Raw genomic sequence first — 23420 nt, forward strand, 5'->3', positions numbered from 1 at the left:
AAGCATGTCTTACTAGGGTATTAATATAACTTTACATGGTAGAAGAGTGTTAATACATTACGAACCCAAGTTTATGTGACAGGTGAGCCTTAACATGCGATTAGTCAAAGTTTATAATCATGATAAGAGCGTCTCAATAGGTTATGAGTCTACGTACATATGACCAGCGTGTCTCACCAGCATCCACTAGGCAGCTCGAGGTCAAGACCCTTGCTGGTGCAAATGGAATCGTAGGCGTACACAGGGTCACAGATATTGTCGGTGGCCAAGCACATCTTCGTGTACGGCGCCGGGTTCACTAGCGGGAAACACAGTTCGTGACCGTAGAGCAACAGTCCACACTGACCGTCTCTGAAGAAGTTATGCTCTATCGGTCGTATGGGAGGAGTTGGACAGCTCTCATCTTCCTGCCACGACGTCACCAGCTTCTGAAGATCCAGGGCCCTCTCGCCAGACGGCATCATCCAGTCATTTGCGACCTCACCGTCGTAGTTACCCAGTATGCCCGCCACCTGACCAAAACTCCAGCCTGAAATCTCCACGAATACCGTATGTTCCTCCTTGTCCACCCGGACCGTCATGTAAGGGGACATCACCTTGATTTCATACTGCGATTTCTCAACGAGTATTTCCCCTACAGCTGCGTGCGACGTGTTCATCTCTCGCCCGTCGATCTCAACGCCGAAGTCGGGTTTGACGGTGACGTTAGTGTGAGGGTTCATGAAGGTCACTTGAGCAGCGTCTGCGGTCTCTGGGTGGACGATTGTCACCCTACTGGAGGCGTACGAAGCCAAGAGCAGAGCACACTCCGAGCGAGGCGCGCGGAGGAGGGTGCCGTCGAAGGTGATGAGTTCCGTGCCGTCGACAGCCACGGCCGTCTGGTTGTAAGGCGGCAGCAGCTCCGAGATGTGGCGAGGTATGAGCGTGTAGTAGACCCAGATCATGTCCTTCAGCGTTGGGGAAATGTTACTGTGGCGAATCCAAAGGAGCTTCTTGATGATGGTCTCTGGATCCGGGAACATCCTCAGGAAGGCTCGAGTCAAGGAGCCAACTCTCGCCTGCAGAGGGATCTGCAACCTCACGTAATACGATCCCGTTTTTAGCGACAGGAAAACAGCGTCTTGAATAATTCTGGCAATTTTGGTATCCATCTCCTTCGCCAGCTTGTGGTCCTGAGGGGAAAAAATAACGTTACTTTTACCACATTTTCTTTTTTGTCTCCGGTTGATCATACATTTGGCATATCAAATCAGAGTAAGCAGTGATCTATATTCAAATCGTAAGACATACCGACAAAAGCAGTCACTACTAACCCGATTCAGGTTCTCGACGATCCACTGGACCGTGGTCTGAACGGCGGGAATGTCCATGTATTTCCTGCGGATGTTCTCAAGGTCTTGCTGGAGGGAGTTCTTGATGTTGGTGGCGACGTGCTTGATGGCGTTGTACTCCTCTGGGTGCTGCTGGAACAAGGTGTTGATGTTATCCGCCAGCACACGTAAAAATTTCAGTCGTTTCCACTGGTTAAGGATCGTGCGCACGGTGCCCGACAGCTGGCCCGTCTTCAGTATCTGTGCTACCTCTTTGACGACTAGGAAAATTACCCCAGATCAGATCCCAATAATTTCGTACGTTCAAATCACCAAATTTATCGGCAAGTATATATAGCATCAATTTTCTCTCGAAGTCATGGAAGCAAGGAACTGGTCTCCGGTCACTTACCTCTTGTGAACTTTTCGGCGATGCCCTTGAAGTATTTGGGCCACGTTAAGAGTTCCTGCAGGATGCGGAAGCGAAGATCCTGCTGCATCTGGACCATGGCTGACCATACACGGCGCGCTAGGCGATGGAAGTGGGCGAGTACGGCGCTGTGTTTCATCATGTGGCAGAGCGCCTCGTACCGACTGATCACCGGCTCGTAGATCAGCTCCTGCCAGATTCGCCTCAGGTCATTCTCGACGCTCACCACCAGCGAGAGCAACTCTGGGCTCGGGAAGACCAAGCCCTGCTCCTGGGCTTCCTCCTTGACCGTCTCGTACACCATCTGAGCCCAGGAGGAGACGGCCGACGCCACTTTGAGCGTCACGTTCCGCGCGCCGGACTGTAAACAGGAGGATATCGGGTGTCATGATCCTAGCATCTACGAGCTCGATGTCATCATCGTGTCTCAAGCATTTCGATGCTGACGCAAAGAACGGTTTTCACCAGGGCATGACCGAGCCTTCGACATCTAAATAGTCATTTGGGAATGATCCATAACTGGAAGAGTTTTATAAGATATAAATTCCTAGTGATATGCAATGTTTATAAGGAAATATTATGAGAATGATAAAAGAACGTTTAGGAAAAAAAAAATCTCACCTTCATCGCCTTGAATTTTAAAGACTCGTAAGTCATATCCACCTCGACTAAGTTGTGGGAGGGGAGCGACACGCTTGCCCTTGCAATGACTCCCTCCTCCTCACCGGCCACACTAAACTCAATCTTCTCCTCCCCCTGAACACCGAGCTTAATGGTATACCCGTCGCCTTCTTCTTTCTTACTCGTCACCTCGAAGTAGGCGGGTTCGCACATCCTCGACTCGAGATCGTAGTTGCCGAGCAGAGAGGTGCGGGTCTTGCCCCACATCCTGGTACCGAAACAATCCTCCTCATCCTCATCCCGTATCGTCCCAGAGACGAAGACGACAGAGTCGCCGTCTATGGCCAGGCTGAGGGCTACCGTGGCTCGAGCCTCAGAGACCTGCTCGTACAGACTGAGCAGGTTGATGGAGGGTGGAGCGGTGGCGCTCCTCTGGAACTCGAAGTCAAAGCCAACCTTTTGCTGGGAGTACGCAGTCACTATGGTTATCTGCGGGTTCTCTTTTAGGACCTGGGGGAGAAAAATCGTACTTCAGTGAACTATGTAATGTCGTGGAAGAGTTTTAAGTCGGATGTAAAAAGAAAAAAAAAATATATATATATATATACATATACATGACTTACGAAATTGTCAAAGTAAAATTGAGGTAAAAAAGGACACACTTACTCTCGTTTTTATGTGAGCTACGCATTTGATACTGCTGTCAGTTATTCGGGCTGATTCAAAAGTGCCTGTGATCTTATCTTCTGTGTCGGGGAAGATGTCCAGCTCAATTCTCCCAGTCACGTTTCCTCCGCTGCCCCCGTACCGAACCTCAACTCGCATGTCTCTGGTCAGACTTGGGTGGCTGAGGTGGCCCTGATAACTCGACTGCTGATCCCAGTCGTGGTGAGAGTAATGAACGCCAACCTCATATTTGGCCTCATTCTCCTCCCTGTTAGGATAGGATGTGAGACTTGCCAGTGAGCGAGAGGGAACAGCTTCAGCCTGCACAGAGTGGGAAGGGTACCCGTGCAGATCGGAGTAGGCAGAAGGTATGGCCTTGTGGTAGCGATGGCGGTATAACGTGGACCTCTCATACCTTCCACTTGGCAATGATGCCATCTGAAGTATGGTGTCCAGAAAGCGATGAATGGCATTCAGATCTACGGTTGAGTCGAGGTCTTTGACGCCACCTTGAGGATAGACCTCCAGCTGCCAGCTGAACATGGTGGCTGTGGAGCCAATCAGTGTTGTGGCCTTGGTGATGTAGGAGTTGACCTTGTTGTTTATAAAGAACTGAACGTGAATAGGGCTCTGCCGGGCATGAGTCGAGGCTGCTGTCTGGAAAGAGGGTACATATCTTTAATGTACGTGTATTTATAAATTACTGTTGGATTTTAATGCTCAGAGGGTAAGATTACCACAAACTGGCAGAAGGAATACGTCAAGGACACTGACCTCTTTATAAGACGGGTTTTCAATTGTGAGAGTTAAGACACGTTTCTAATACCCATGCATTCGAAGACGTATATGATATACTAGGATCAATTTCTAATACCCATGCATTGTAAGTAGTATATGATATACTAGGATTAATTTCCAATACCCATGCATTCTAAGATGTTTATGATATACTAGGATCAATTCCCAATACTCATGCATTCTAAGATGCATATGATATGCTAGGATTCATTTCTACACCTGGAAATGTGAAGGCAGTTAACGCGACCTTACCTGGATGTTGACGAGACGTTCCTCATCCGTGTTGCTGTGTTTTGCATCGACGTTCACGGTCGTCACGTGGCCTTCAGGCGACGTGAAGTTGAGTCCCGTCTCGACCTTGAAGGAGTAAGGGTTGCCGAGCTTTTCCAAGTAGATGACATGGGCAAATCTGTACTGTTGGTCCTCCAGGTTCTTGTAACGGAGGTGGGACAAGGCACTCACGAAGGTAGACGCCTCTTCTACGATGTTCACCTTCATCTCTAAGCCAAGAGTCTTGTTCTCCGGGGTAGTAACTTCCAGATCAAAGCCCTGCTCGCCAGTGTGGTAGATTGATATGTTTAGTGTCGGCAGGTCAAGTGTGAAGGGGTATATCTTGTCCACTATCGCCATGTTTCCACTGTGGGGAAAAGAAAAGAAACAATGGCCATTTATGAACTGACATAATTATACTGAAAATATGAGAACAAGACTTAGATAAACTTTGAACAATTTGCTGAAAAGAAATATGTACATTCTTCAATATATGTTATATGCCTCAGCCGATATTATAGAGCGGGATATTTACCCTCGCCTGCAAACATCCAAGCAACTGTTTGATGCTGCCAATGCCCATCAGCAACACCGTTATGTGTCACTACTTACTGGATCACAGTATGGGTCATGTCGGGTGAGTTGGAGTTGTTTACAACAGCGCCATACACACTGATCTTCTGCGTCGGGTCAGCGTCGGCATCCCAGAGGAAATCGAACGTTCCGTTCCTCTGTTCCAGACTAACGTCCTGCGAGAGTCTGATCCTCCGAGCGAACGAGTAGTGAGGCAGCAGGAGAGTGTTGAGATCGAGTCGGATAGCCTCCTGGGTCATGGACCCGTCGACTGTGAAGTCGAGAACGGAAGGGAGTAAAAGCCTTGTCTGTATGTTCATCTCGTGAGCGTTGGGAGCCTTCACGATCCACGCGATGGCCACGATGGGTTCTTGCTTCGACAGACTGAACGAGAATATCTTTTCGCTGATGGAAGAGATGATGGCAAAATCCAAGTCGAGGGGCCCGTTGGCGAGGGTGTTGACCTGTAAGTTCGTCGTCAGCTTCAGGATCTGTGAGGAGAAGAGGATCGTGACTGGCCCGTCGATGTGGAAGACGAGACGCGTTCCGTGCAGAAGACCCACCTGGGTCATGTAGTGATGCTCGCGTCGCTCGGTCGCTTTACCCTCGAACTTGATAAGTCGCATAAAGTCTGGGATGTCCAGCTGCAAGAGGAGACGAAGGATTCATAGTCTTTTGAAAAATGAAAAAAAAAAAAGATACATTATTGCATCTCAAAAAGCAGCCGTCATTTTTTTCCTGCGCACTTAAATTAGTGGTATGTACGCAGGTAATGTACTGATATATAACAGACGAAAAACGTAAGATATGATCTGTGATCCTAAGAAAATAGTGAAAGATATGCCTGACTACCTTTTCGTAATACCTTTTGAAGTAGGACGAAATTCATGAGATTATTCTTTTTTTTCAAACGCTGTCGGAAACTTACGAGAAATTTCGCGTGGTAGAGTTGGTTGTAGTGGCTCACATACGCTTCCACGTCCAGGATGGTCCTGTTGGTCTCCGAACTAATGATCTGGAAGGATCCTCCGTATTTGAAGTGTCCAGTGTGAAGGTAAAGGGCTGCCTTATACTGCTCAGGGCCAATCTTCACTGAAATGAGTTTCCATATCAAACAGCATCTTCTCTCTCTCTGGACATGGAGTGGACATGGCCGGATATGGACGGAACCACAGGAACTGAGGTGTGTCAAAAGGTGGGTGAGGGATGGAGGGAGAAGGTCCAGAGAGGAATGAGGAACGTGCGGAAGCTGCTAGCGAGGATGGGACACTGTGAAGGTCTATACAGTGGTGCCGGTGGTGTTATATGGATGCGAGGCATAGGCCATGGATGAGAGTGTGAGGATGAGGGAGAATGTGCTGGAAATGAAATATCTGGGGACAATACACAGTGTGAAAAGGGTTGATCGAGCAAATTATAAAGGGGAAAGAGAAATGTGTGTGGTAGAAAAAAAAAAAAAAAAAGGAATATGGTAGACACAGATGAAGGGAGGGTGTGGTAAAATGATTTGGGCATATGGAGAGAATGAGTGAGAAGAGGTTGACAAAGAAGATGTCTATGTCAGAAGTGGAAGGAAGGAGGAGAACGAGGGAGGCCAAAGAGATAGAAGGGTGGAGGGAAAAAGGGTTTGTGTGCACGGGATAGGGTGAATTGGAGAGACGTCCTGTTAATGGAGTGAACTAGGTGCATCTGGAAATACCGGGGGAAACCAAGGATTAGGCTGTGGTGTGTGGTTGTGGATAGGGAACTGTGGTTTCGGTGCATTACACACGACAGCAAGAGCATGGGTGAAAGCGAATAGAGCTTTTCCCTCGTCTGCGGATCACTTTACGTTAAATCAACATTTTGAAGTAAACAAGAGGAAACATCGTTGCACTTGCCTCTCAGATCAGTTGACACATCAGACCTCTGGTCGAGGTATTCCTCAACGGTGCTCGTGGCCACAACAGAGATCATTTCCTTGGCCTTGTGTGCCAGTTTGAAGGCAGACGAGAACTGAACAGTCTCGTTCGACTCATGTGTTCTATTGATGGAGGAGCTGAGGGCCCAGCCTCCCAGGCCACCATGGAAGTCAAAGTGACGTAGCTCCGTTGATGTCAGTGAATCCTCCGTGACTCTGAGGTCTGCCCCATCTGCATACAGACGTCAAGATTTAAATATTTGTCTGAGGAAAAGTTTTGTTAAAGATAAAACTGATATCATGAGTAGATAGACAAGCTTCAAGAGATGTATGTTACGTACATAAAGTGTAAACTGAACCTGCACGTCATTCATGGTTACCTGTCGAGAGAATGAACGTATGGTAAGCGAGAAGTTAAGGAGATACAACACGGAATTAACAGCGTTAGACTTACACTCAAGACTTAGGTCGATGTAATCCCTTAAACCATTTTTGGTCCTGCAGACGACGTCCAGGGAACCTAGGGAGCCACCGACTCGGTGAGTGAGCTTGCCGTCAATGACCTGCGACTCCGGGAGGAAATATGGACTTGAGCTACTGTAAGCATGAGCCTCGTATCCTCCCTCACTCGCCGACGCTGGGGTTTTCAAGTCCAGCTTGATCCCTCGTGAGAATTTTATACCATTCGACGCGACCCTCACGTACGTCTGGGCGCTCTTGAGGTTTGTCTCGTTCACGACGGTGAGCCACACCTCAGAGCGGAGGAAGATGACCTAACCGTGGCAGAGGCTGAGAAGGAGTCTTCTTGACTGGTGTGATTGAAAGCTATCTCAAACTCCCTCGGTACCATAGTCCCGGTGCTTTTAACGTCTAATTTCAACATTCGACTGTTTTTCTCGTTCGTCAGAGCAGCCTTCATCAAGTAACCTCTCATGGAAGGTTCAGCTTTCTCAATGTACACTTTGGCAACGGCTGGAGCGCCCAGGGGCAGCGAGTTGCTGCGGAAGACGTCAGGGATGTTGATGTCGTAACAGAACTTGAGGCCCAGCATACGCTCAAACCAACTGAAACACGACTTGCGTCTGAACCTAACATCCCTCATTGGCTCTGGGATGATCCTCGTGTCTTCCGAGCATATCACACCTTTCATGAGGTATGTCTCTGTCTCCAGCTCGAAGAGTTCCGTCTTCTGAGGGACGTCTAAATAAATCTGGATGTCAGTTTGATTCTTGATTTTGACGACGACGGATAGGTCGCTGATGCTGGAAACATTGGTGTCCGTCTTGAGGCCCGTGGTGTAGAGGAAACTGTCGTAGCCAACGAAGCCTTTCGTCTCTACGGACAGACTGGGGATGATCTTCACCGCAGACTCGCTACTGTTCCTCCAGCTGGAGAAAAACTCAGCGAGGCTGAAGTTTCCTTGGAACTTCAGGCCAGCAACGGCCGTTCCTCTCAGCTCGAGCTTGAGTGGCGTGCCCTGTATGGTAGGGAAGGAGTAGTCAAGATCCAGCTGAGCTGTACGTATGGAGTCGATGTTCAAGATGTCTGATACACGGGAGTTGTCATCGAGGTGTGGGAAGGTTTCGTCTTTATCATGATCACTGCTGGCCATCGGATTTCCCTCAATGGATGCAAACATCAACTCTTGACCCATGTACCGAATGAACATATCAGCCTCGACAGTGTCGGAGACGTTACCATAATTATAGAGCCTCTCTAAGAAATTGGAGAGGAGCGGGAGGTCGGTGGAGTCGCTCTGTTGGAAGGCATTGTATAAGTGTTCGAGGATTTCTCTGCCTCCCTGCTTGACAAAGCTGGCTAGATCCTTTAACAGATTGCCTGCTCTACCATTCCTCAGGGGACTTTTGGGTCCAAATATATTCGCGATGATCGCATCAAGACCCTCTACTCGCGCACCAACCTCGCCTATGTTCATTCCAATCCCCTCTAAGATCGTGGTGAGGTTGTAGTCGACGGAGCGAGGAACGAAGGATCCAGGGGCGTAGATGATGTTAGTATCAACGCCTGCGCCAGCACCAAGAGACGGGACGTAGTAAGAGAGATCCAAGTTGCGAGAAAACCTCCTGAAGTCTTCCATATAATCCGATGGCAACTTGTAGGTTGAAAAGAGGCGCTTGAAGGCTGTCTTCCCGGGATCGTTCGATTCCCGCACGTGGGTCAGGTGACTGAGAATGAATCCGCGAACTGAAATTGATGCAGAACGTAATCACACTAGCGTTGTGTTGTGAGACCTACTCTGTAAGTGATGATTTCATTATACTATGGCATTATCATGCATATCCTACGATGCAACAACTCTTTCTTCTCCTGGTTTACCTTGCGTGTTGACCTCCCTTGATATTTTCGAAATGATTCTTCCCAGATCCTCCTGTTGAATACATCGAACTGTCGTAAGATAAGTTGCAATTCGGACTTCCGTATTCACTGCAGAGTCCAGGACGATGTTGACGAGTTTCGAGGTAATCTGCAAGTATAGCAAATATTGATAATCTTAACCAAAACAATACGAAAGAAGTATCAGGACAGGAAAGCATGAGAAATATAGCTGAACATCTCCAAAATGGTCTTCATTTTTCTTTGTTCCCTCGACTTCTGACAATCCTCTTTTGTCAACCTCTCCTCACTCATTCTCTCCATATGTCCAAACCATTTCAGCATACCCTCTTTTTGCTCCCTTAATCACACTCTTCTTATTACCACACATCTCTCTCACATCTTTATTACTTACTCGATCAAACCACCTCACACCACATACCTGATGTAATTTGGGGGGAGGGGGAATCTTCACCCCAATAGCCTAACACAGCTCGGGCTGGGCCAAGGCTACTGGATTCGACCATAGATCGATCAGGCTGTTGGAACCACAGTCCTCAGGCCGACATAGTTCCCACAGCCTGGCTGGTCTGGTACACTCTGTAGGTACTTGTCCAGTGAACTCTTAAACCCCACCGTACATTCCATCCTGTTTCCGATTGGTAGCTATCTAGGTGTTGTAGAGCATTAAGCCCAAACCAATCTTCACCTTTACCCTTAAGATGTATATGCTCACAAAACATCTTACTCTCCCTAAAACTCTTCAAACACCATTTAGCCAAAGACAGACTCGAATCGAGCTTGTGTCCTCCATGCTCCAGTCACCTTGAGCGAACAATTCTCTCCCACTAAAACACCAACCATTCGACACATCACATACGATGCAGGTGACATTCATCCCCCCCCCTTCCGTTTTAAACTCCAGCCCACCAGACATACATTCCCTAGACAAACCCGAGTCACACTCACCCATTTACGCTCTGAAGATCACTCATCACAACAACACGACAAACACCGTTTCAACGTATCCCAAGATCCTTCATGATCACGATGCATCCTCCATAAAGAGGGCACTGAACACTGGACTACTCAACTCCCCTGCTCTCTCTACACATAAACACACACACATCACATTTGTAACCTGCGGTCCCGACTGGTGGACATGGCCAGCTTCCTGGGTATTGCTGGAGCCTCCTAAGGATGTGTGTGTGTGTGTGTGTGTGTGTGTGTGTGTGTGTGTGTGTCATACAGACTATAAGTAGCACTTACAGTGTCATTACATCTTGTCTGTCTGAAGACTTGTGCTGCGGCTACACGGACATTGGTCTTCACGTCTTCTGGCTCCAGGCAACTCATGACAGAGCGGTATACCTTATCCGTCATGACACCCATGTTACCCAGCGCCTTGAGAGCTGTCAGCGTTGTCTTCCGATGGACGTGAGTGCACCCTGGGGAGGAGTGGTTCCCCAGCTTGTTGCTCAAGGCTTCAGCCAGGTTCGTAATAGTCGTGTCAAGGTGACACCTGGGGACATGGCGGCAGTATGTATTCACCAAGGTAGCGGCAGCCAGGGTGGGCAATGGCATTAAGCGACTCGACTCAAAGAGTGGCTTTAGCTCCTCCATGGCGTAGATGTTCGGACGGGGGAGCAGGAAGAGCGCTGCGGTGTAGAATGCCGAGCGAATCCTCCAGCGCGTCTGTCCTTCAGCGCCTTCACCATAACCCTAACGGCACCAGACTCTTGGACGAAGGCAACTGCATCGAGGAAGAGGCTCTCGAGTCTCCTGTACTCCGTGCAGTAATGCTTCTTGCGGATTTTCTCCAGGATCTTCTCAATGTTTTCCCCAGGTACGCGACGCATGAATCTCAGAGCTTTGGCCACCAGCGTAGCAGTGCCACGTTCGACGCCTTCTTCCGTATTCTCACATATGTCCTTCATGGTTTGATCCAGCTCATCCATCAAGGTCGGGTCCTTCTTGGGCGTATCGTAGCTGTAAAGGAGACTCCCATGGACCATTGCACTTTGCACGGTGGTAGAAATGTCCGCTGGTGGTTCCTCGCAACAGCCAGAGAGGAGACGTATTGTGGACTCCTGTGTGGCCACAACGTACTTGTAGGCTCCATAGCTGGGACGGATCACGTTCCTATCCTCACACTTGACGGACCAGTAGATCCCGTTCTTAATCTCCTGTTCACACACTGACCTCGACTCCTCCACTGGCAGAGGACCTTTGAGCCAGGGGACGTGGGTCTCAGCTGGGGTGGGGTAACGTTCCTGGCACATGCGGTGGTCCTTCGTCTTCTTCACCAAGACCCTGTCTCCCTCGCTGTTTACCGTATAGTGTGTGTAGCACTTCCCAACGACGTCCGTCTGTTGTTTCACGTGGAGAGAAAGACGAAGATTTAGCCAATGCCTCGCGCTTGACAAAGATTTAGCTACTGCCTCGGGTCATACTTGAAAAGTGATTGACAACAAACAACTCTGGCATTGACTCAATAAATACTATGACAACAAACAACTCTGGCATTGACTCAATAAATACTATGCTTTACAGCACCCCTGAGACCACTACGTCACAATCAATGCCACAGAGTCCTTACCTAACCTTGTTTCTCATTGCGAAATGGTATTAAATCAAGGCAGCAATTCAGGCTTACGTCTATGATGATGAAAAACGAAACGCCTGGTTAAGGAATGATTTGGAACTATTCAAGGCAAATGGTAAAGAAGGCTTGCATGATACCGAGATGTTTATAATACGAATAAGACTAATATCATCCTGAATATTTTGAAGATGGGATGGATTTCGAATACTCGTAAGTTCACTTCAATTAGCTCCAGTTTCTCGCGCTACAGTGCACATTGCTCAACAAATTTCACGGATGGAAAGTAGTTCTACAGGAAAGATGTAAGACATGTTTAGAATTCTAGCATTACGTGGGACATGTGTTCTTGAGAGGGAGGAGCCCTACATACTTGCTAACAAACGATGTCGAATGTGACCAATGACTTTATACAGGTGATAAAGAGATACCCATTAAAGGAAGCGAGTTAGAACTGTTGCTGTGGTAATAGTGTGGTTATTGTCTAAAGTGTTTTATACCGCATTTAAGCTCATACACTAAGACCGGTTGAACCAACAATGATCGGGGTTATATTACCAAAATGTGATATGCTTGGTGTCTGATTCTTGCTTGATCTTCATTCATTTGTTTATATGTTCGCCGAGACGGCAAAGGCAACTGAGGCCAGGTACCTATTTTATCGACCAACCTTTAGGAGTGGATGAACAGATGGGTTGACTGTGGACCGACTACCGCAACCAGGAATGGAACCTAGAACTCTCGACCGTGGACGGTCTGTGAAAGCTTCATGACCAAGAAAACTAACTGCTACCGCTACGGAGGTCCATCATCCTCAAGTTGAAGAGCAATGTACAATGAACCATACGAGTCTGGAGTTCGGAGTCTATCATGCAGCCTAGCCACCTTTGAAAGAAGGGCAGTCGCTAAGTTCCCACCTCAGTCAAGTTCAGTCCAGAGCCCAGTGTTGAAAGGGAAGGCAGGGAGTTCTGGAGGGCGGAGGCGACGCCCTTCTTGATGTTGATGGACCAGACGTCGTCGTTGGGATCAGTACACACATGATGCACTAGACCGTCGTTCAGCGCCAAGACCAGCGGGTACCTGCCGAGGGAGTGGGCGTGCGGCGGACCTGTGAGAACACAAGGGAATGATCATGTGCACCAGGTGGAGGACGTTCAGCTGAGGTGGATGTGGCTTATACACAACAGCGTTGAGACTTATATAAAGGTCGAGAGTGTGGGGACACTCGTGCTCGGGCATATCAGGTGGACGCATGAGAAGCACTTTCTAATGGAAAGTTTATGCTACTCTCCACGTGACTCATATAAGGGGTGATACTACGCATTGGCATACATGATCCCTCTACTGCTCTCAAAGTTCATCCCGTTGACCATATCATCCAGCGTTTGCCTGCAAAGAGCAATGCAAAGATCACTGAAATGTGCATGTTTACACTATCTTTTCTCTCGTCGCTACTGGCATGTTGACCAACATCACCTACAGTGTTGAAAGTGAGCTTAAAAAGTAATTTGTCGGTGATTATTTACCTCAGTCTTTTCTCTAACTTGAAAATTATCAACGAAATAGTCATTTTGTAGTTAGAACTAAATGAAATATATTGTCGTCCCAGGTAGGTTCCTCGACTAATTGGATCAGGTCACTAGGCAGCAAATTTAAGCAACATCTACGCAAGGCGTAAACAGAATGGAATTCCCCTGACTGTGTTACCTTTAGGTTAAAAATCTGCTCAAAAAGGATCTTCCTCATTACAAATTTCTCCTAAACTGACCATAAAATCTTTCGTCTACATATGGTGTCTGTATGTGGCATTTATGAACTAGTCCTACTCATATTTTCTTACTGGGTTTAAGTGAAAGTCGACATTATCGACGGCTGTAACTTTTTTTCACTTAGGGATTTGAAATGATTGTGACCATCTAGTGGCTGGTTAAGGCGTCTGTACATGACGGTTTTGGTTAAAGCTTGGAAAATTGTGTGCTAACTCACAGGTGTTTAACAGCAGCAGATGTACAATGTAGTCTTATAATTTCAATGGGTAAACCCCAGGATTTTTACATACGAGAGAGAGAGAGAGAGAGAGAGAGAGAGAGAGAGAGAGAGAGAGAGAGAGAGAGAGAGAGAGAGAGAGAGCGTTTGCGTGAGTAACAGTAAACACGTAGGTGGGAGGTTGGCTACACGTCTGGAGTGTGTACTAAACATCTGCATGAGTCTGTCTCCCTCGTGTGGGTAATGGCGGCTGTTTGGATAGAGAATTAAATGAAATAGACATCTTGCTATCAACATCCACGCCTTTGAAACACAACAGATGTTGACAACAGTCGTCCTGTCATTGCTACATACACATTACTCCTACTGGTAAAAGGGAACAAACATAACTGACTGCAAGAAGGGTCACGATTGCATCAAATTCTCAAACGAACTTCGACAACGTCTCTTCAGGAGGAAAAAAAAAAAAAGAAAACGGTGATAAGGATGATGATGATGAGGATTCTTACATATATCGCCATCGACCTTGAAGTCCTTGACCGTCAGGAAGAGGTCACACCCGCCGACCCACTTGATGTGAACTGTCGCAGACCAGTCGCTGACGGAGGCCCCGCCCTCGACGCCCGCCAGCTGGATCTTCGACTGCCCGAAGTATTCGTAGGTGTACGATCGGTTCAGAACGTACATGAATTTTTGAAACTGGGTGACTGGACAGTCCGTGGAGCACCTGCGTATTCGGACGGCCGGGTCTTCTGGAGGTGACGATGGCGGGGATATTGTGGACCACTTCCTCTCGTCCTGGTAGGCGCCTGTAAGACGTGTTATTGACATCAGTCGTGGGAGGTAAGGCAACGCCTCCGGGTCCATGTGAAAATTTACACAATGCTACGTACTCATTCTACTCTTTACCATTCTCACCTCCTTCGCTTCCTTTTCTTTCTACCTTTGCTCCTTTTCTCTTGTCATTCCCTTTCTGATTCACTCTATTCCCATATTTCCTTCCTTCTCATTCTTTCGTTTCTCTCCAATCGTCCTCTCCTGTGTCCCTAGCCTAACATCAAGCGTCCTGGACAGACTCACCCACTAGCCAGCACTCGTACTGTGCCGTCATCTGGTCTCCACCTGTCGCTCCTTATTGAACACAATGTCTGATTTGGTTCATTATCCGTCGAGCGCCACCAGCCACTCAATCCTGTCGTTCATAATCCATCGTCTTCCACGCTTCCTTCATCACTGTCCACCTCTCATTACATACTTCGCAATATATATATATATATATATATATATATATATATATATATATATATATATATATATATATATATATAATTTTCCAAACGAAGGAACAGAGAAGGAGGCCAAGTGAGGATATTCTCTCTGAGGCTCAGTCCTCTGTTCTTAACGCTACCTCGCTAACGCGGGAAACGGTGAATATGTATGAAAAAAATCGTGTGTGCGTGTGTGTGTGTAAGACCTTACTAATGCGCTCCCGAGAGTCGATCCCAGCCTACTTTGCAGGCTACCGAGAGAACAGCAGGCTGTTAACGTACCACAAGACCACCAGTGGGACAAAACCTGTCACTCTGTAGCCCGGGTTCGACTCTCGATCTACGTGTGAACATTATATACATTCACACACACACACACACACACACACACACACATAAAAAAGCTGGAAAATAAACAGGTAAGCTCAGCTTTTGGCATAGTGTGAGCCATTAAGACGCATCATTCTTGATAATGGTTTGGAAACACAGTCAGAAGCTTGGGGTCTTGCGTGTTTTCCCTAGTGTGGTGGGGTGAGGTGATGAGGCAGTGTGTTGTAACGATAACAGTGTTGCTATGTGGGCTATGTTGCTCACCTGCTCTGACACACACCGTTAGGGCGAGGAGGAGGAGGAGGTGGAGGTGGAGGAGGAGAAGAGGAGGTTTCAACTTGACCATGGCGGCGGCTCCGTCACCTGGACTACTACCCGACACACTAGCCTCCCTCTGCTTATATACCCCACCTCCCTCAGGTCTCAGAGATGCACCTGTGTCGGGCTTCTCTCCTCCACAGCCAGACTTTTGCTAAGTTCAGCAATATTTACGTGTTAATCAGCCCGATAATGATATAGTAACAACATGAACACTGGAGTGCTTGTTATTACGTCATATATATATATATATATATATATATATATATATATATATATATATATATATATATATATATATATATGAGTTTGAATGGAGAAAAACTGGAGGAAGTGAAGTGTTTTAGATATCTGGGAGTGGATCTGTCAGCGGATGGAACCATGGAAGCGGAAGTGGATCATAGGGTGGGGGAGGGGGCGAAAATTTTGGGAGCCTTGAAAAATGTGTGGAAGTCGAGAACATTATCTCGGAAAGCAAAAATGGGTATGTTTGAAGGAATAGTGGTTCCAACAATGTTGTATGGTTGCGAGGCGTGGGCTATGGATAGAGATGTGCGCAGGAGGATGGATGTGCTGGAAATGAGATGTTTGAGGAAAATGTGTGGTGTGAGGTGGTTTGATCGAGTAAGTAACGTAAGGGTAAGATGTGTGGAAATAAAAAGAGCGTGGTTGAGAGAGCAGAAGAGGGTGTTTTGAAATGGTTTGGGCACATGGAGAGAATGAGTGAGGAAAGATTGACCAAGAGGATATATGTGTCGGAGGTGGAGGGAACGAGGAGAAGAGGGAGACCAAATTGGAGGTGGAAAGATGGAGTGAAAAAGATTTTGTGTGATCGGGGCCTGAACATGCAGGAGGGTGAAAGGAGGGCAAGGAATAGAGTGAATTGGAGCGATGTGGTATACAGGGGTTGACGTGCTGTCAGTGGATTGAATCAAGGCATGTGAAGCGTCTGGGGTAAACCATGGAAAGCTGTGTAGGTATGTATATTTGCGTGTGTGGACGTATGTGTATGCATGTGTATGGGGGGGGGGGTTGGGCCATTTCTTTCGTCTGTTTCCTTGCGCTACCTCGCAAACGCGGGAGACAGCGACAAAGTATAAAAAAATATATATATATATATATATATATATATATATATATATATATATATATATATATATATATATACACTAATCTATCAAGGGAACAATCATCCTCGGCGAGGACCAGATGGAAATCCTTAATCTAAGAATCAATTGTCACCTATCCCCAAAATACGAACAGGCTAACAAGAAGGCGGAACTTTCAGTCCTCTACGAACACTTATGTAAACTGGATAGAGGGGAAGAAAATAATAGTGAACCCTAACCTGCAGGAACAGTTACAGGCCGAGAGTACCAAAAGCGAGCATCGCCCTTCGAAAGGACTACTCACACCACGTCTACGGGAAGCGGCGAAACAACGGCGTAAAAAAGGAGAGGATCGTTGTCAGACGTGCTGACAAGTCAACACTTAACGTCACCCTTGACCATAATGGCTACTTAGGGATATGTAAGACCATACTCCAAGACCCTACAAAATCTCAACAGATTTCAAGAAATCCCACGCACAGATAGACTTAAAAAAACGACTTGATTCATTAATTACGGCTACGAATGCTGTGAAGAATGATATGAAATTCGATCTTCTAAAAGGTGTTGACTTCGAATCAGGGTAGTTCTACAGATACGTCAAAACACAGAAGCCGAGAAATCCTCTAAGGCAAATAATCTCCCAGATCCCTTCACCTACCTACAGGTTAGCCAAGAAGCTAAACCAATTGATCTCACTATGCATCTCTAAGATCGACTGAAGAGTTTGTTGACACCTCAAGAAACAAAGAACCATATGGCATCACAACTTCCCTGGATGTGGGTGGAGTCTCTTTTCCCAAATGTACCAGTGGTGAGTACAATAGACATACTCCTGGCTCATGTTTACCATCACCATGTCTTATCTCTTCCCTGAAGATGCCCAGAAATATACTAAGAGAAATATTACGTGGCTGCATCATTGGAGCACCTACCAGAGGTCTGCAGGGCAAGCTTTACCGGCAAATATTAATTAACAATGGATATTCATACACTGAATTTAACACCATTGTGAATAACATGCTAGACCAACGTCTCGTGGCAAACAGACAACCTCAACGTGACAGCATAGATATCTACGACATAAACACATTTACGACAACATATCGAAGGGACGAGAAGGCCGTGCCAATCTTGTGGCCAAGTCACTGCAAGGCGATTGATGAAGACAAGGACATCAGTCTGATAATATACTTCAATAATCCGAGAATATGTTCGCTCATCATGAACAACAATATGTTAGGTCGCTCTGGAAGTTTGAATCGTACCGATGTGGTCTATGAGTGATGAAGCAATATTGGGGACTGTTAGCCTCCCTCTATCACTTTCGCTTCTATGGTTCCATTCGCTGCCATGTCCGCTTCCAGTAATTTGCTCCACTCAAACTCACACCCTAACTAACCACTCCCTGAACTCTGTTAAACCTAATAACCTAGATTCTATTCATATTCACTCTCATCTTTTTTCTTTCAAACTCATTCACAAAATTCCGCAGGTTCCCACTCGAATAAGCCACGAGTGCTGTATCATCAGCAAAGAACAACTGTCTCTTTCCCTGGGCCTCCTATCGCCAACAGACTGAATGCTCGCTCCTCTCTCCAAGACTCACATTTATCTCTCTTACCAACCGTTCCATAAACAAATAAAACAGCCATGGTAACATCAGACACCCCTGCCGCAGACCAATCTTCACTCGGAACCACTCACTCTCCTCTCTTCCCAGTCGTAAACATGCCTTACACCCTTAATAAAATCCTCTCTACTTCTAATAACTTTCATCCCAAAAGACATCTCTATGAACTCCATCGAATATACTCTCGCAATACATGAGACGTTTTCGGACGCAAGAATACTGCCTATCTTCAATCAGATTGATTATAAGTGATACAACACAATATATATAAAACAAAACAGGGATGAATCACATCTTGAAATGTTACAAATGAGTATGAGCAAGAAGAGGCTAAGTTGATGTTGATATGTCATCTATGTCCCCACTCTCATTTCCATCAAGATACTCACTCCATCTCATCTTCACTTCAACACAAGCTGTTGTCACTTCCTAATTTAACCCTTCACTTATATACCCATTTGTTCTACTGTTTTTCGCACAATATTAACCTCCTTTCGAAACATCCTCTTCCCCCTGATGTCTGCTGACACTACTAGCTAAACCAAACTCACGTTGCACTCTTTTTCAACCCGTGCATCTTTCTCTCTTAGTCTTGATACTTTTTTCTTATACATTTCCCATTCTCTAGACTCTTTTCCTCTAAGTTCTGCCCATAAACCTCTCTTTTCTCTTTCACTAAGAACTTCAATTAGTTATCCCATTACTCACTACTCCCTGTAAGCTGCCCACCTCCCACTTAAGCATGCCAATACTGTTACACTAAACACTTCCAGTTCCTTACCCTCTCCTCGCAGCTTTGTTTACTATCGATTTTTGCCATTCTGCACTCAGTCACTCCCGGTATATCTTGATACAAGTCTCTCTTTCAATCCCACTTACTTTCGCCACTTTTTTGTCATTCTTTTCTGAGCACCTCTACAAAAACCCATCCACGCTTCTACAAGTTAATGATCGGACATCCCTTCACGTGCCTTGCTGAGCAAATTAACGACCCAAAGTCTCTCTTTTGCACGGCTTTCAATCAGTATATCATCCACTAATGCTCGCTGACAATCTTTCCTCCTCACATACGAATACATGTGTGCATGTCCCTATTTTTTAACCCAGGTATTCCCAGTAACCAGTCCTTCTTTCAGCACACAACTCCGTAAGCTATTCACCATTTCCATTCACATTACCTCATGCCCGATGCCCACCAAATCTACTAATATCGTCAATCAGCTGCCCCAAAATACTTGCCTCTTTGATGTGTGTTCTCATGAACAGGTGCATATGCACAAAGAATCACCTATCTCTCTCAAACCCTGCGGTAATCAGGCGGCAACGATTGCCTACGTTCGTCTGGATACGATGATCAGTTTGATTACCTCCGTGATGATGAAGCAAAGAGAGCTACTCGAGATGAGTGGCAGGTGTGAGGGCACGTTATCATCCCAGTCATAAAGTCGTCACAAGGAGTGAAGAACGAATGAGTAAAGTAAGAAAGTTCAGTTCTGAAACCCACCCTTTTTTTTGATTAGGTATGAGCATCAAGATTCCTTTTAGTGATGTACACATTCAAAAGGCTCGTAAATGATATATATATTACTCGTGTCTATAGGAAGACTAATTGATTCATCAAGTACCTAAACTATGAATGTCTAAGGTCCCAAGAGGTTCAAATTGTCATTACTGCCTTTCTAAATCATGTTTACAGAGAAAAAAGTGCACTTCAATAGATTACCAGAGCCAAACAGCTTTTCTGATGAAACACTCGACAGAGAAACACACCTAGTCCTTCAGACAAGACTCTATATATTGGGTCTTCTGTCAATAGGTCAGACAAACGTATCTTTAAAGGACAAAGTAAATAGGAACGTTACCTACACTACGCCTGGAGATCGACTCAGCATCATCATTACAAAAACAAAAAAGCCAGTGACCTCATTATGAGAACACTAACCCACTGTAAATTCTCAGCACACGATTCTTCTATAAAAAAAAAAAATAGTCTGTAGTCATGCCTCTGCTTTTAAGGGCACTACTGATATGTGGTCCCATAAACATGGTAGACGAATGTAATCATATAAGAGGTATCTTTAGACAGTTATATTATCCCAAACGGTTTGTGAACAAAGCTTACTGGAAAGCTAAGATATCTTATGCTTCTTGTAGCAAAAATGCGACAAATAAAGGATCTTTAAATATTCAATGTTGCCCTATTCTCCCAACTTAGCAACTCAAAGACATGTTCAAATAAACAACGCTGTTGTAATGTTGCTTTCCAGTACAATAACACTATCAGTAAGACCTTAGTATATAGTAGTCCAAATCATGCAACAATTGGGAGTGTTTACGCCGTCAAATGCAAGGCATGTGAAGATTTCATATAGGCCAGGCCGGAAAAAAAACTGTAACGGAGAGTTGTTATTGGCACCGTCATGCAGTACGCAGGGATGACCACAAAAATGCGATGACTAAACATTGTCATGAAAATGATCACCCCATAGAGCTTGAAAATCCCGATATTCTATACCCTTCTCCTGATTATGACACACGCAACGTCATTGTCTTAACTGCTAATACTAAGAAAATTAATTTGTCCCCAGGCAACTTTAAAGCCCATCCTAGCGTCAACCAAATAATCATGAAAGGGTTGACAAAACACGAAAACAAGAAAAAAAAAGTTGCTCAAGACACCCAACTACCCTCCTTAACCCCCGAAAAGTCCTCCCCAATCACTCTCCTTTCTAACGGTTACCGCTGGTCGAAGCAGACAGTGGTTGGTCTGTACTGGTTGGCGGTAGATGGCGGTACTCCGGCGTGATGTTGGGACTTAAATAACTTTGTTAAGTACTGGCTCCTGATGATGAGGTGGATTGTCTCCACGAAACATGTCGTGCCACATCTACAGAAAAATTACATGAATAAGATTGTATGAACGCTTGAAGTGCGATTTCACCTTCATAACTTTCATCACGAACTAGTGTTTATATATATATATATATATATATATATATATATATATATATATATATATATATATAGGAAGTCATAATTGTGCGCGAGTTTCAAAATTTTTCTTAATCACTGGAAAATGAAACACGATAAATTCTCAAGTGCACTTTCGTGTAATGATCACATCATCAGGGTTGATACGAGAAAGAAATACAAAAGAAGAAAACAACCATTTGTTAGTTGACAACCATTCGTTAGTTGAGAGTGGTGATGATCAGTTTAGATTACTACGTGGGACCGTAAGTCAAAGTTTAAGTGAAACCGCTTTACAACATTAATGACCTAACTAGGCCAATGGCCTGCCGAGCATTAAGTGACCACTCACTTTCCTGTCGGCGAAGGAAATCCTGCAAATATTATATTCAACATCTAAGCCAAAGGACACCTGAACAATTAATATGGCATCATGCATCCTAGCACACATGATAATGATAGCTAAAACATCCTAATTTACAAGTGGAGGGGGAAATCTAGGAAAAAAAAACATCCTATGCTAATAACAAGTGAGCTAACTCTTTCAATATAGAACTGATGTGCGGAGGAATAATTATGGGAAATGCACTTAAAATGACGTTCAAGACTAGCAATACACCGTAATTCCTACCTCACAGGATACAATATTGACCAGCGGCCATACTCAGTCTCTATTGTTAAAAGTTCACTTAAGGAGGCATAACCTGGTTACATATGGTCTTGAGATATAATCTTAGCTGTAAAGACGACCGGTTGCACGGGAAATACGGGCGTGAGGCAATCCTTGCTCAGCGACGGGCCATTTCCTTCTGGTCAATTCGATCTGTACGGTTACGGTAGCCCGATCGTGCGGCAGTCTATGCTCAGAGACGGCCCACGTTCCCCAGGACAAGTTGGCCTGCACGCGCACTGTTTCCGTCCACACACTGCTAAGATTCACTCCAAGCCCACACCGGCGTCCGGCTCCCACTGTTGCTCGACCCCAACTACTGTTCGGCCCTAATTGTTTCCCTGCTGGAACTCGGTTTAACAGTGTGAGACGAGCCTTGCACACTTAATAAAGGCATCCTGTGTAATAGAGCGAGGTATAGCTTACTGAGATTCATGGTAGATGCTAGTAATACAGCCCCAGGGATGAACAAACCTTTCCCTTGGTGGCCGAATACTCACTGACCCCCCACCCCCTTCGTTTCTGTCTGCGTCTGGTAGATGCCAGATGTTATTATCAAGGCAATTATTTCCGTGTCTTTGTTTAATTACTCTACTAATTCACCTTTTGACTCCACACTCGATACATTTTCGTTATCACATTAAGTGTCATTCTATTCTGACAACTTGAAGTTTTATTCGCTACTAACTAAACAGTTTTACAAGAATGTCCTTCATCGGTAATCTTTCGACGCCTGAGTGAGAATGGCCCAACCCACCTACATATACATGTATATACATGAACGCCCACACACGCACATATTCATACCTATACATTTCAACGTATACATACATACACATGTATATACATAAACGCCCACACACGCACATATTCATACCTATACATTTCAACGTACACATACATATACATATATAGACATATATACACATGTACATAATCACACTTGCTGCCTCCATCCATTCCGTCGCCACTCCGCCTCACATGAAACAGCACCCACCCTCCCACAGCGCGCGAGAGGTAGCGTGAAGAAATATAGTGCTACAAATATAGTGCATATGAACGCGCCCTTACATATAACATTCAAACCTCCAACAGCCACGATTATAGGAGTGATCATAGCCTATGTTGCGCATGGGTCCCGGTTTCGATCCTGGGTGTTGGAGATTTGTATGATATATATGTAATATATATAAATATATATATATATATATATATATATATATATATATATATATATATATATATATATATATGTGTGTGTGTGTGTGTGTGTGTGTAGACGGTAGCTGTTGTGTCCTTCATACATCACGGCTTCGGTGCTGTAAATCTCATTTAAACCATATAGATTTGTAAACTGCGTCTTCAGTTATTTTACTATTCTCTTCCTGAACAGTATGTCGTAAACCTGATCATTTTTTAAGACATTTATAAGACGAGGCAAGGACGATGGTTTCTTAGACACTGGTTGTGTGGTGAGGCTGTCTATAATGAGAACGTGAGGCTGGATGAGCTTGTAATGAGAGATTTAAAAATGACGGAGAGAGAGAGAGAGAGAGAGAGAGAGAGAGAGAGAGAGAGAGAGAGAGAGAGATGGCTAGGTAGGTGGAACACCCACAGGGTATTAAGAGGATC

At 45.5% G+C, this 23420-nt stretch overlaps 1 protein-coding gene across 1 annotated transcript; it reads right to left on the bottom strand.

Moving 5' to 3' along the window:
* Positions 1 to 12: 12 nt before the first annotated feature.
* Positions 13 to 22797, bottom strand: LOC139754940 (vitellogenin-like). Its single transcript, XM_071672759.1, is given in 17 exon segments — positions 13 to 1172; positions 1314 to 1591; positions 1723 to 2101; positions 2362 to 2871; positions 3028 to 3684; positions 4078 to 4462; positions 4708 to 5312; positions 5597 to 5760; positions 6549 to 6800; positions 7023 to 7322; positions 7325 to 8773; positions 8906 to 9053; positions 10172 to 10584; positions 10587 to 11271; positions 12422 to 12612; positions 14000 to 14299; positions 21823 to 22797. Coding segments are annotated over 16 exon segments (7593 nt in total). The 5' UTR covers positions 14178 to 14299; positions 21823 to 22797; the 3' UTR covers positions 13 to 173.
* Positions 22798 to 23420: the final 623 nt, after the last annotated feature.

The sequence above is a fragment of the Panulirus ornatus genome, chromosome 18, assembly GCF_036320965.1.
Source record: "Panulirus ornatus isolate Po-2019 chromosome 18, ASM3632096v1, whole genome shotgun sequence".
NCBI lineage: Eukaryota > Metazoa > Arthropoda > Malacostraca > Decapoda > Palinuridae > Panulirus > Panulirus ornatus.